This window comes from Centropristis striata, chromosome 14, assembly GCF_030273125.1.
Source record: "Centropristis striata isolate RG_2023a ecotype Rhode Island chromosome 14, C.striata_1.0, whole genome shotgun sequence".
Classification (NCBI taxonomy): domain Eukaryota; kingdom Metazoa; phylum Chordata; class Actinopteri; order Perciformes; family Serranidae; genus Centropristis; species Centropristis striata.
This window is the reverse complement of record NC_081530.1, coordinates 23,785,438-23,799,973: the sequence shown is the minus strand read 5'-3', so window position 1 is coordinate 23,799,973 and position 14,536 is coordinate 23,785,438. Positions and strand designations below refer to the sequence as shown.

At 36.8% G+C, this 14,536-nt stretch overlaps 1 protein-coding gene across 2 annotated transcripts; it reads right to left on the bottom strand.

Annotated features, from left to right (window-relative positions):
* Positions 1 to 3,078: 3,078 nt before the first annotated feature.
* On the bottom strand, positions 3,079 to 13,375 carry cndp2 (carnosine dipeptidase 2). 2 transcript variants are annotated; one of them, XM_059350839.1, is made up of 12 exons: positions 13,148 to 13,375; positions 11,643 to 11,720; positions 10,695 to 10,838; positions 10,410 to 10,572; positions 8,418 to 8,506; positions 6,768 to 6,968; positions 6,529 to 6,613; positions 6,253 to 6,413; positions 5,970 to 6,134; positions 4,612 to 4,753; positions 3,842 to 3,989; positions 3,079 to 3,500 (listed from the first exon to the last, which is right to left on the bottom strand). In XM_059350839.1, the coding sequence occupies exons 2-12, from the start codon at positions 11,700 to 11,702 to the stop codon at positions 3,434 to 3,436; spliced, it is 1,425 nt and encodes a 474-aa protein (XP_059206822.1). In that variant the 5' UTR covers positions 11,703 to 11,720; positions 13,148 to 13,375; the 3' UTR covers positions 3,079 to 3,433. The 2 variants fall into 2 exon arrangements, with proteins under 2 accessions (XP_059206822.1, XP_059206823.1); XM_059350840.1 differs by having other exon boundaries at positions 13,196 to 13,375.
* Between the last annotated feature and the right edge of the window lie 1,161 nt (positions 13,376 to 14,536).

Here is a 14,536-nt window from a genome sequence, read left to right as displayed (position 1 = left end):
AATACAACCGTTTAGGTTTACACTTACAGGAGTTTTGCTTGTCTGGCAACACTTCCGCCAGGAACCGCCTTCTTCTTAAAGAGACAGCGACGAAAAATATGGTCAACCCGTTTTTATGTATTTTATTTGAGTATTTTTATTGTACTGTATTATACCGTTTACTCCACTACATTGATGTATCTGTTATGAATTTAGTTACTTTGCATATTTAGATTAATACAAAATCTAATCAACAAGTAGATAGATAGATAGATAGATAGATAGATAGATAGATAGATAGATAGATAGATAGATAGATAGATAGATAGATAGATAGATAGATAGATAGATAGATAGATAGATAGATAGATAGATAGACTTTATTTATCCCAAGCTGGGAAATTACAGTGTAGCAGCAGCATTACACACAGAGACAATGACAACACAATTAAATAAAAAGAACAACCTAGGCATACTTCAAGCAATAAAATATAAAAATACAATAAAATACAATAAAAAATAAAGTGTCTAAAGAAGAGTATGTATTAAGGAGTGGAATGGAATTCCAGTGCAGAATAAATATGAATATACAGTATAAAAATGTTGGTGCTATGAAACAAATAAGGTGCAATGAACAGTGTGCATAAAAAACACAGTGTTATAGTGTGGCCACGGTACCAAATCTGAAATTAGACTGCCACCACAGTGCCACCTAGGGGCCGATCAATAAAACCTTAAAGGGTTATCCTCAGGAGGGCATTGACAATAATTGTACCAAGTTTTGTATAATAATGCACAAACTATCCCTTTAATCCTCACACAGTGTCTGAAGGAGGACTCTTAACTGATATGTATAAGTTAGAAGAGGCAGGTAGCAATGGTGGAAAGTAACTATGTACATTTACTCAAGTACTGGACTTAAAGTAAAATTTTGAGGTACTTTTATGTACATTTTATGTAACTTTATACTTCTACTCCACTACATTTTGAGACATATATTGTACTTTTTATTCCTCTACATTTAGCTGACAGCTTTAGTTACTTTTCAGGTCAAGATTTAAAATGAAAAACATGATACATTTAAAATGATTACCCATTTTTATAAATTAAACCACTTAAAAGTTTATTAGGTAGTTAAAATGAGGGAAGTGGAGTCATTTCACAGTGTGGTATTAGTACTTTTACTGAAGTAAAGGATCTGAACACTTCTTCCACCACTGTCTTTTTTACTTCCATACTTTTTTTTTAACATTTATTTTTTTTCCTTATTTTATTTAATTTTTTTATATATTTTTAATTTTTTATTTTATTTTTTTTCGCTGCGCATGCGCAGAAGCGCCGGGAAAGCCGCGCATGCGCAGAAACGCAGAAAAAAATAATACATAAATAAAAAATAAAACATTTAACAACATAAAATAAAATACAGAAAAAAAATAATAAATGTTTGTAAAAAAGATAATTAAACAAATAAATGTAAAAAAGGTAAAAAAAAAAAAAAAAAAGAAAAAAAAAAAAAAAGTAAAGAAGTAAAAAAGACAGTGGTGGAAGAAGTGTTCAGATCCATTACATTACATTACATTACATGTCATTTAGCAGACGCTTTTGTCCAAAGCGACTTACAATAAGTGCATTCAACCTTATGGTACTAGACATAGACCACAGGAATCAAGTAAGTACATAACCTCAAGAGCTAACTGTCATTGCTAAAGGAGTGTTATATGTTAAAGAAGAGAGAAAAGAATAAGAGCTTTTTTTTTATTTTAATATATATGTTAGGTGACCATGACTTAACCGAGGTATTGTTGGAAGAGATAGGTCTTCAGCCTGCGGCGGAAGATGTACAGGCTGTCTGAGGTCCTGACCATTTGGGAGCCAAGACAGAGAAAAGTCTGGAAGTGGTTTTGAGGCGAGTTGACCCACGCAGGGTGGGAGTCGCCAGCTGTCTGGCTGATGCAGAGCGTAGAGGACGGGCAGGGGTGTAGAGTTTGACAAGGTCCTGGATGTAAGCAGGACCTGAACCATTAGCAGAGGAGTACGCCAGAGCTAGAGTCTTGAAACGTATCCGCGCAGCCACCGGTAGCCAGTGGATGGAGTGGAGGAGGTCCTTTACTTCAGTAGAAGTACTAATACCACACTGTGAAGTGACTCCACTCCCCTCATTTTAACTACCTAATAAACTTTTAAGTGGTTTAATTTATAAAAATGGGTAATCATTTTAAATGTATCATGTTTTTCATTTTAAATCTTGACCTGAAAAGTAACTAAAGCTGTCAGCTAAATGTAGAGGAATAAAAAGTACAATATGTCTCAAAATGTAGTGGAGTAGAAGTATAAAGTTACATAAAATGTACATAAAAGTACCTCAAAATTTTACTTTAAGTCCAGTACTTGAGTAAATGTACATAGTTACTTTCCACCATTGCTACCTGCCTCTTCTAACTTATACATATCAGTTAAGAGTCCTCCTTCAGACACTGTATGAGGATTAAAGGGATAGTTTGTGCATTATTATACAAAACTTGGTACAATTATTGTCAATGCCCTCCTGAGGATAACCCTTTAACGTTTTATTGATCGGCCCCTAGGTGGCAATGTGGTGGCAGTCTAATTTCATATTTGGTACCATGGCCACACTATAACACTTTAGGCAATGAAATTCATAGGGGTGGTATAGACTGGCCCCTGTAACGCACACACACTGATGGCAGCATGCCCCGACACGCGTGTACTGCGAGGGCCTGTTCAGTACTGCTTACTGTACACACCTACTGGTGTGTCAATGTGTTAAAAGATTAGAAATTGGGGGAAATAAAGTGTTGCTCTGTACAATTAAGTCTGAGAATGAGGGCTGTTGTTTCTAGTCTAGTTTAAATATTCATGACGTTATGTTCCTTTGCTCATTTGGTTAATGTGGAATTGTGCAAAATATGCCTCAAGTATCGGTTTTGTTATGCAATAAAAAGTTCATTTTTCATCTAGCTGTGAGCTGTGCAAAAAATCTGAAGCTGACTGCTGCTGTACACAGTAACTAGAGATTAGTTTAGAAAATAACTGTTGTAACTGGTGATTTTACGGGCAATGAATACACCTGTTAGCTGATACAGAGCAATAAAGACTGTAATCACATTTTTGTCAGCGTATCATCAGTGAAGCCTTGAACACATTTAATACCTGCTTAATCACTCTTCACTAGATACAATACGCAGACAAACAGAAAATTAACTAACATTATTGTTTAAATACAGTGATGTTACATTTAATTGTAAATAGAAAGAAATGCAGTGAAAGGCATTAATGAAACAGAACAACAAAGAATAACAAAGAAAAACACTTTTATTATCAGGAGGGAGTGTGTATAAAACTGCTGGCTGTGGAATGTCAAACATACCACAAAGGTTATGGCTCTGATAGTGAGGATGAACATATTTTACATGCATTTATAATGAGACGTGGCTCATTCCAGCAGGGAAACCTCATGGAAGTATGCACCGAGCATCTTGACCCCCTGTATGTAGTTGGTTCTGAAATGGAAAAGAGAAAACTGATTAGCTGGTTTAAATGGCGAATACTTGTCTTTATTACAAGATGCAGAATTTAAGTTGTTGCATCTCATTTTATTTATAACTTTTGTGTAGAAGAACTTAAATTGGTACTTTAACTATTAATTTATTTAATTTAAAACGAAATATGGAAGTAACACACAGCACTTAAGATACTTCCCTTTTGTCTTAATATTTGTTTTTCTCAACATCACATTTATTTATTTATCAATTTTGACAAACTTTTTGAACTCTTCAATTCCTTCACATTGATTCATGCAGAAAAAAGAATAAAGGAGAGGAAGTTGTGCACCAGGACGTACCTGTTGAGCTTTTCATTCTGGGAGTGAGCTCCGTCATCAGAAGATCCAACAGGAAGCAGCATGACGTTGCGTCCTGTGGCCTCCTGGAAGGTCAGCGTGACAGGGATGCTTCCTCCCTCACGGGTCAGGTCGGGCTCCACACCAAAGACTACGGCACAGCAAGGAGGGGAACATGGGAGGAATAAAGCAGTCAAAATATTGGAAATACAGCATACAATTAAACTGATATTGATTTTTTTTTCCGTGGGGCTTTTTTGCTGCAGTCTCTGCACTCAGCAGTACATTGCTGAGTGCGTGTCTGTACTGCTTCTCCAAACTGGGGGTGTGCTGACTGCTATCTACTGCATAATACACAATGGAGGAGTACCTCATACAACCACACATCAAAAATATCAGAACCACTCTTTTAACAATTACCCCTCTCTTTAAAAATGATCAGATAAAGTTAGGAAACAAAAATAATTTTACCCAAATTACAAAAACATCTCCTACTTAGTTTGAGACGGGCTTTTGTTTTCACTGTTTTCTAGCTTCAATAGAAACAAATGGGAACTATTTTCTACCTTTGAAACTGCTGACAGTGACGTCAGTAAATTCCTCTGAGTAACCCGCACATTGTTTCTGGAAAAACACGGTACTTTTTTCGGTGCTTTGGGCAGCACAAACAAGTCCCTATTTAAGGGGGGGGTAAGTGGGAGTATGTGCTTTGAGTGAACTAAACCTTTAACTATATACATTTCTATGAGTCTTGCATCTCTCAGTCTCTGTACCTGTCTTCATGGCCTTTCGGCCGGCCATGTAGTGCGGGTGGTTGAAGTCAGACACCCAGGCTTTGGCTCCGTGTCCCATGTACACGTTCAGTTTGTTTGGGCTTCCCAGTTCATCAAACTTCTTCTGCAGATGATCGAGAACCTTTATAATAAAAAGTAAAATATGAGCGAAACCAAAGCACAAGAGATGTTTAACATATTTACAAATTTCTGTCAGCATCGGTCTCAAAACAACAAATCCTTTGAATCCTACTTTCATAAACTTGGATTTATGTCACATTTCTATCTCTTGTAGCTTGTTTTTCATGATGGGCACATTCAGTAAATGTTTCAATAATGTACCTGGATTCAAATCTGTTTACCCTCATTTCAACTAGTTTGTCAATATCCATCTTTTTTTGCATTCAAAAATACAGTCATATAGACCAACACAAGTTAAACAATCAAAGTTAGCAACGCATAATAATTAAATTAAATAGTCCATAATGGCATGGTGTGAATTGGTGTTTTTGAAAGAGAACTAAAATAAGTGTCATTGCAACAACTTTATGCAGTAATTATATGCAACTGTAAGTGGTAATTTTGGTTGTTTATTAAAACTATAATATCAAAGTAGTCTGTATTCACTGCATCCTATTTTTTACTTTTTTTCCCCCAACCCCTTTAGTTATTTTTTAGTTATTTATTTTGCACAATAATAAGACAAAAAGAAAAAGATAAATAAATAACAACAAAACAAAAAAGGTGCAGGGTAGCAGCAAGAAACCCCAAAAGGGCTTATACAGGGCCTCTACCTGTATTAAAATTCACAAGTTAAAGTAAAAACAAGTAACTATGAAATAGAAAAAAAAACATAAAAATAAAGCATAATTATAATATTCAAAATTAAAATTAAACATGATACAGTTCCTTTCCTTGTTTTCTGCCTTAATAAGCTCTTGGCAAGCTTACCACTTATTAAAATAATTATTTATTTATTACACTTAAAAAAATAATTTATTAATTATTTAAAAATATATATTTTAAGCCGAATTATAAGGACTAGACAATCTAACCCATTCCTGGTTTATTGTCAAGAGGACTAAATCAACATTGGTAGGTCGACTTGAGCTGCTCTGAACATCTGCATTACGTGTGAAATTATGGTTGTAAAAGCAGTATTTTTTTTTTTTTAAGTTACTGAGAGTAAGTTTCATGACACACTACCACTATGTGACTCAAGTGGTTGGCAAAGTCATCAAATTCTAAATTCCACTGGCAGAGGCTTAAATGTGTTCCACACTGCAAGTTTTACTGTGTTTAAGTAAATGCAAACACATGACAAAATCAGCGTTAAGACACTTCAGGATCTACTGTACCTGCTTCTCCACAACTTTGGGGTCCATGTCGGGGACGAGGCGGATGGAGAACTTGCCGATGACCTTGCGAGGGATGACCGTCTTGGCTCCGGCTTCAGAGAACGCTCCCTCAATACCATGAAGAGAAAGAGATGGATACCTCCAGCGGTGCATCAAGATTTTCTCCTACGGGGGAAAAAAAAGAACAGTATTTAGATAATGATGAATGTCATGCAGTAATCCAGAAGAGTGCAGCATGTTTTGTATTTTTTTATAGTGAGACGAGCAGAAATCAATGCCTTGCCTTTGTGTCATGCAGCAGCTGTCCGACTCCAACATCTTTGCAGTATTCACCCAAGTCAAAATCAATTTTCTCATACAGCTTTTTCTCCTCCTCTGTCACAGGGGCCACGTCGTCGTTCATCCCAGGAACCAAGATCTTCCCCTTTTTGTCTAAGAGGGAGCCTGTTTAGAAAGAGACAGACAAGATATAAACTCCTGACATGTTGTTTTTATTACCAGGGATTTACTTGTACTCAAATTAGCTTTTTGAGTTTATAATAAAATGAGCTTCACTTGCCCATGAGTGTGATCAGGTCGGTCATAGCTTCATGAACAGAGCCACCAAACACCCCAGAGTGCAGGTCCTTGTCACCACAGTGCACCTTAAAATGTAAAAAAGAAATCATTTTACCTTCACAAAAAATTTTAGCATATTTATATTAGACTGGACAAACTGTTTTACAGAGGGACTAGGGTGGGTTTTTGTCACATCTTAACTATGCTATAAATTAAAACAGCACTACAATCAGACTTCACCTCAACGAAGAAGTAGCAGATTCCTCTCAGTCCGTAGGTGATGCAGGGTTTGGTCTTGCCGAGCCAGTAGTTGTCAGAGATGCAGACGTAGTCCACGTCTTTGAAGAAAGTGTCTTTTCGTGAAAACACCAGGTCATCCAGGCCCTCAGATCCAGACTCCTCCATCCCCTCGAAGCAGAATTTAATGTTGATGGGAAGCTCCTGCATGAAGAAATAAAACTGTTTAAACCTTCATATATATATTATCACCATGCTTCCTGTATTTAAAGGCCAGTAGGGTGGAAAAAATGTGTTCTGGAGGGACTTTGCTTGCTGGCCATTTCCAGGGATGCTGGTGGGAAACTGGTTTTATGTTCTTATTTGTTGCAAGTTGAATGCATTGATGGTATGTTAATGTTAAGTTAATGTGATGGCATGGTGTTGTTTGGAGTAATGTTGGCTTATTGAAAAAATGTATGGTTTAATGGTAAATTTATATATTTGTGTGTATATTTGATGTAAGGCAGTTTGAGTAATTGCAGTATTTTGTGTTTGTTTTATTTTTATCTTGTCAAGGTTTTCAACCTTAATGGCTTAACTGAAACTTAATAACTAAATAAAAGAAAGAAGAAGCATTTGAGTTGATTATGTTAAACCCTGTAGATGGTCAAGGCCTTTTTCAAGTTTGAGCAAAAGTAAAGTGAAAGCCCTGAGAACTTGACAGTTATTTTCATGCTAAGTTAAAACACAAAATAACTTTAATCTTCTTTCTGATTAAAGACTATGTGTATGTAATTGTGATTGCATCCTCAGACAAACAGTTTCACTGTTTCAGGGAAAAGTAAAGGTGATTCAGAAGCAACACTCAGGTCACGTGACTTGGTTTAATCATTAAGTTTATGGCTGGATAAGACGTGATTACTGATTTCATCTGCAGACCTTTGCTCACTTCTCCTGCTGATGGCCCTAAAGTGATCAACAGCTAATTACAGAATCAGCTCTGTACTTTAACACAGAGATAACACATTTTCAGAACCATTATGAATCATTTGGGAAAAACAGAACATTTTCACAATACCAAAAGCATGACTGTAAAGTCATTTACCATGAATCAGTTCACTATTGTACCCACAGAAAAACAAAGATACTCATTTAAGAATATATATAGATATAGCTTGGACTTTGCATGCTATCCAAAAATGACCAGCATCTCTCTAAACTTTATAAAACTGAAAAGGTTCCTCTCTTAAACAATAGATGATAACTTAAAGAGGCATGAAATTCAACAAGCAACTTATCCACTGTGTGATGTTTAGAGGTTACACCAACACCCACTGTATTAAAAAGCATCTCCGAAAACAGAAAAGGAGGATGTGTAGGAGTTTTAAAGAATTTGGAGTATATTTGGGCAATCATCGATACCCAAAACAGAAATTAAAGGAGAAATGTTCCCTTTTTGACCAATTAAGTCACTTATTTCTGTAAGAACATCTTTCCAGAATTTGTGAATATATAAACATTCTAATGTTGAAATTGAAACGTCTGTTTTTGTAAATATACACCAATTTGAATAATTTTGTTTTTATTTACATTTCACTCAGCGTCCCAACTTCTTTGGACTTGTGATCTGTGCTGTAAGTTACAGACAGACTTTAGCAGGAAGGACTTTACCTGGCCGATCTTCTGGTACGCCTCAATGCAGTTAAACCAGGCCAACACGGGACCCTTATCATCAGTAGAACCTCTTCCGAACATTTTACCTGCAAAAGGAGAACAAGTGTTTTAGTTTAAAGCTCTGCATCTTCATTTAATCGTCTTGATTGTTCAAGATTTTTAGCTATATTAGATGTAGTTGACAGATACAAAAGATCTGCTTTCCACTTCCCCTGGGTTCAGCATCCTGCTAGAATTTCACGGTACGGTCTCAGAAAACATCACGGTTCCACTGCATATTGTTATTATTGTGTAGATAAACAAATGTAAAATGTTTGATAACTGAATATTCATACGACAGTGTATCGTGACACCTCATTTTCTGCAGCGACCTCAGCAGGATGCTGACCCGTGGGAAGTCACATCTGTGGTGTCTGTCAGCACACTGAGTCAAACTCTTTGGCAAGAAAACGACTGGATAATAAAACATGATGTTAGCAAGAACAGCTGAGCAGACAGGAATGAGACAGGAGGAAGTGAATGTGGTACTTTCTGTCAGCTGACCATCACCAGAGACACGAGACCATTTGGATATGACACAAGTAGCAAAAAAATATCCAACAAGCAAGAAAAGAGTTAGAAGAATGGTCTTATATCTGACAGTCTATCAATCCTTATGTCAGTGAACATAAACTGCAAATATGTGTGGCTTAATAAAGAAACATAATAGATGACAAACATATTTTGTAACTGTATCTGTCAAGTACAACAGCAGATGAGGAAGCTGACAGGTTGAGTAGTTCTGATACATTACACAGCGTTCACACACAGTACATTTAAATCATTCTGCTTTTAACACATCATTATGTAGATGTTAATGATGCTGAGTAATTAATTAAGACATACTGTGACAGCTGAACAGCAGACAATGATTATAATATAAATACAGATAATTAGATTACCCAAATAGACAAAAAACATCATATAATATATTCACTAAACAAAATGACTCATTTGAATACTTTTGATTTCTCAATGCACTGATTACTCATTCTGATTAAAAGCAACAGTACTTGACAATTGAACCAGTGAGGCTCGCAGATAAGACGTGATTAAGTGCTCGACACAACCAGGAAGCATGAGCTAACTGAGCTGGACTTTGGAAACATGCAGCTGTGACATGATCACAAGTACAAAGCTGATAAAAGCTCAAAGAGCATTCAAACAAGACATTATATGCAAGTAACACTGATTAAAAACAACTTCTCTGCTCAACAAAGAAAGGGCTTGATAGCTTTATGTGCAATACTAAATTACTTGTTTTATTTTGTTCTGTAGCCTGGTTATACAGTCATGTAAAAAAATATTAGACCATTGTTTTCTTCAATTTCTTGGTCATTTTAATGCCTGGTAAAACTATAGGTACATTTGTTTGGACAAATATAATGATAACAACAAAAATAGCTGATAAGAGTTTAATTTAAGAGCTGATATAGCCATTTTCCATGGTTTTCTTGGTAATGATTTTGGTTAATATAAAGAAAACCATGGAAAATGGCTATATCAGCTCTTTGAATTAAACTCTTATGAGCTATTTGTTATTATTATATTTGTCAAAAAAAATGTACTTTTAGTTTTACCAGGCATTAAAATGAACAAGAAAATTAAAGAAAGCAAAGGTGGTCTGATAATTTTTTACACGAGTATATTTCAGTTAAACTACTTTTTTCTTTAACTGTCTTCAGTGTTTTTGCCATCAGGTTTTCTCTGAAGGACATGCTGGCCATTCTTTCAGTGCAATGTGATATTATTTGTTTGCCAGGTTGAAAACGAAAGTGGTATAATCATTATATAAAAGTCTGGGAACAGAAACGCCCCATCTTACATGCCAAAACACCATTCCAGTCCGCCTCAGTAACCGATAGAGCTGTTTGTTTTGAACTGGCAAACTTTCCAGAACTTACTGAAACAGCTTCTGTACTAAACAGAAATTAACGGCTCCTCTCTCACCGTCTTTCTCCACCAGAGTGAAAGGCTCTGTATCCCAGCCGTCGTCAATGCTGGCTGGCTGGACGTCGAGATGGCCGTAGATACACACCGTCTTCTTACCCGGGTCGGACCCCAAACGACCCAGGACGATAGGCGGCAGGGGGATCTCCTCTCCACCGGGAAGCTGCAGGCACAAACAAAAACAGCCAAGGTTTAGGTTTACAAGGGGCCCATACTGTTAAACTAAAGCCATTAACAGAGCCGAATCATTTTTCAAAGGGACAGCAATGAAATGTTCCTACAAACCTTCTGTGTGCCGATGTCCACCATCTCCACTGTTCCGCCCAGCCGCTCAATGTCCTTGGCTGCCATCTGCATCATCTTCTTGATCTCCCCGCGCTTCTCTGGCCATGCAGACACACTCTGGACTGCCACCCAGTCTGCGAGACGCTGAAGACAAGAAAAATTCACACAGATTTAATGGGAATAGGTATAATAGTGAATCTGCACCTTGTTTTTTCGTGTCATGTTGCCAGACACCAAGGTTGCAATATCTATTGAGGAAATGAGGCATCTGTAATTTTAATAATCAGCTAAGAAAACATGCACTGCAAAAAATAATATATTTGTCTAATTTCCAGTCAATATATGTTGTTGCACCTAATAAACATCTCGTTTCAAGAGGTCTTAAGCTAATTTTCACCTTTTTCATTGACATTTTTTTATTACAGGCAAAAAACCTCCTGATATTTGTTGTTTCTTTACCTATTTTTTAAGCTAATATTCAGTTAAAGCTTGAAGATTAGTCATTAGTAAGTAATGCAACAAAAAAAACTGTTTTGTATCATATTAAACTGAATATTTTTAGCTTTTGGATTGACAAAACAAGACTTTAAAGACATCCACTTAGACTTTGAAAAGAAGAGATTTTTTACTATTTATTTTATAGACCAAGCTATTAATTACTAATCAATGTTTTCAGCCCTCCTGTAAAGTGGAGTAAGATTGAATGTGTCTTTGCACGTTTTGGCTCCATAATGTTTAACAACAGCTAAAGTTAACAAGTCACAGAAACTGATGTGATATAATGTGACCTTTTCAAACTCATTGACTTCTATCTCAGGGTGAATGAGTTACAAAGCTGCTTCTTGTTCAAGATTAACATGATCGTGTCAACAAAGACATTTGGCTTCAATCTAATTATTAAACTTACATTTAACTTTTTGGGCAAGACGCCATTGAGAATGATCTTACCTGCACGTAGAGGTCCTGGTGTTCGTCCACATACTTGAAGAGCGCTGTGAGATGAGCCATCTTTGCCAGCAACAGGAGCTGAGGGTTGAACAGGCAGAGTGGAGTGAGACTCTCCTTCCAGTCTCTTGCTGTCTTATGAGAGGACATAAACTCCGCCCTCCTCTAAAACATGCTGACACCTGCTGTATTTGTAGCTCATCTGTCATGCATGCAGTGCCAGAAGAGCAGGTTTTACAACAGGAAGTTCTGTTATTGACAGATTTGCATGATTATGGTTGTAGTTTTTATTAGAAACATGATGAGTAGAACAAAAAAATAGGCAAAGTAGAAAGTTACATCATAAAAATGACTCATGATAGCAGAAAGCTCACTTCCCTCCCTTTAAGCTCTATGTATGAACATTTATTGCAACATTATGGTCACAGACAGAACAATTATTTGCAACTATTTTGATCATTAAACAATCACTTTAGTGTTGTGATGCATTTTTGTGACAATTATATAAATAACACACAGGGCTTTTTATTGAAGGAACTATCAATCGGCTAATTGAAGAAGAAAGAAAATGGGCATTTTAATCATTAAAGAATATAACCGTTGGTCACAGTTAATAACACACAAAAAAAGTCAGTTGATGCTCCTGGTTAAATTACAAAAGTTTTCATACATTTTATTGCAATTTCTAGATATCAATGCAAACTAAATAAGTCACAGCAAGCCTGTTATTGTATATTTTTGGAAATATAACGTTATAGAGACATGAAATGACTGTACCAGAATTTAAGTTTTTGGCCATATTGCCCAGCCCTATTATATCAATATATCTGCGATGATAATGTGCACATGTGCAATAGTTGACATTATTTAAACACACACTTTCACTAACACTTAAACTAAAAAAAGCTATTTTAATGCAGGACTGATCTGTCTATTAAAACGAATACAAATTGGTTTGATTTGCTTGTCATAATTTCCATAAGTGACAAAGACAGCACTTTAATCAGGCCTGCAGCGACTGTGGATGCAGAGTAGTGACAGTTCACGCGGAGTGCCGGTGTTACGGATGAACCAGTGACCCAGTTATCTTATATCTTATATGACTTTCAGCCGGATGCGACTTTAGTTACGGCAACTGTTGAAAACTCCCTCTTTGTTTGGATTTACGCTAAATAGTACAACGTATTTTGGGGGATTCTCATCAGTGAATATGTATCACGTAGATTAACTAATTGGTTCAATTTAAACGTAAAAGGGGTAAACGCTGTTTACAACGCTGTCGTAACAACGGCAGTCACAGGCGCGTCAGATAACACGGTCACCGGTTTATCCGTAACACCATTAGCTAACCGGCTAAATAAAAAATCTCCAAAAGTAGCAGTAGCTGAATAATTTAACGCTACAGTGTACGTGCGCTACCCTTTTCTTGACACACAATCTGCTCTGCTCATTTGTAATACGCATAAAAAAATATTAAAACTAGAAACTGCTCAGTTGTGCAGACTCACGTCGTGTTTATTCCTGTACAGCTGGTGTCCACATGTGACTTTCCTCACCTGACAGACGCTTCCTGTGTTATCTTATGACGCCGACACGTAAGTAGGTGGCGCTCTGAAATTGTAAAATGTTTTACACGCAACAATAAGTAAAAGAGAAACAGGGAGACTTCTTCACAACAGTGGCAGCGGACACAAAGTGCAAGTCTGATTGTTTTCCCGGCGCAAAGAATTGTGGGTCAGTGACAGATGCTTCGTCATGTTCTGTGGTCCAGAACAGCAGGTCAGCACCATATATACACCGGGGTACGCCTGCTGTGTGCACAATAGGCGGAGTCTGCTCATAAACCGGCTGCCCCGCTCAGTTCAAGCAACACCTTCTCCAACTACATGTCTGATACAAGCAAAATAACAATGCTATCATAAATTGATTAAATAAGTAGGTTTATGTGAACATTAACAGATATACACTGCCGGTCGTCAGTGCTCGTCGGATCCCCGGCTGAAAGAAAAGAAGCGCACCCAGTTTGAAGAGGAGATTGGCCCTCTTTAACTGATGCAACATTGGTGGAGGAAGTAGGATGCTCTTTTAAAAGTAGCAAAACCAGTGTAAAAAAAAATGTTACAAGTAAAAGTAATGACACTACAGAGGTAGATATCACTACTAAACCTCCCAGTTAAAATGTTTTATAGTTTATAAAACACTGTGTGTGTGTATATATACACATCGTAAAAGAGGACTGGTTGGTGGCTGATTGGAGCTGACCGGATGCTGACTGCTGATGACTTTGGTGTTCCCTTAGAGGTTACAATTATCCTGGGAAATTCAGTTAGTGTGGTAGAATCTCTGGAAGAATGAGACAGCCTAATGGCTGAAGGAGCAAATGATCTTTTGTATCTCTCCGTCCTGCAACGGAGAGAGAGGAGCCGTCCATTGCTGTTTTTATATATACACATATAAAGATATACACATTTTTTTTGTACATATACAATCTATTAAACGATCCCTCAGGAAAACCCCTATGTGCAATAGAACCTTCAATAACAGCCATGCAAGTATTTCATGTTTATAATGTACGTATATTGATGTCTTTTTGTATCTTTGTAAACCACTACCCCCCTATGTTCCTGTTTGGAAAGATGTGTTGTGGTTTCGTAGTTTAGTTTATAATAGTTAAAGCTCACCTCTGCAGGACATGTTGGTCATTTATTTCACTGAGCTTTGATACTGTAAGTTTGCCATGTCAAAAAAAAAAGTTGGTGTAACCATTATATCCAACACTGGTAACTTAAGTGCTGAAGTTAACTACAGCAGGACTCATCTTTCAGGTCAAAACTGGATCTACTTACCTCAAATAAAGCGGTTTCATTTTGAATTGGCAAACTTTCCGGATCATTATC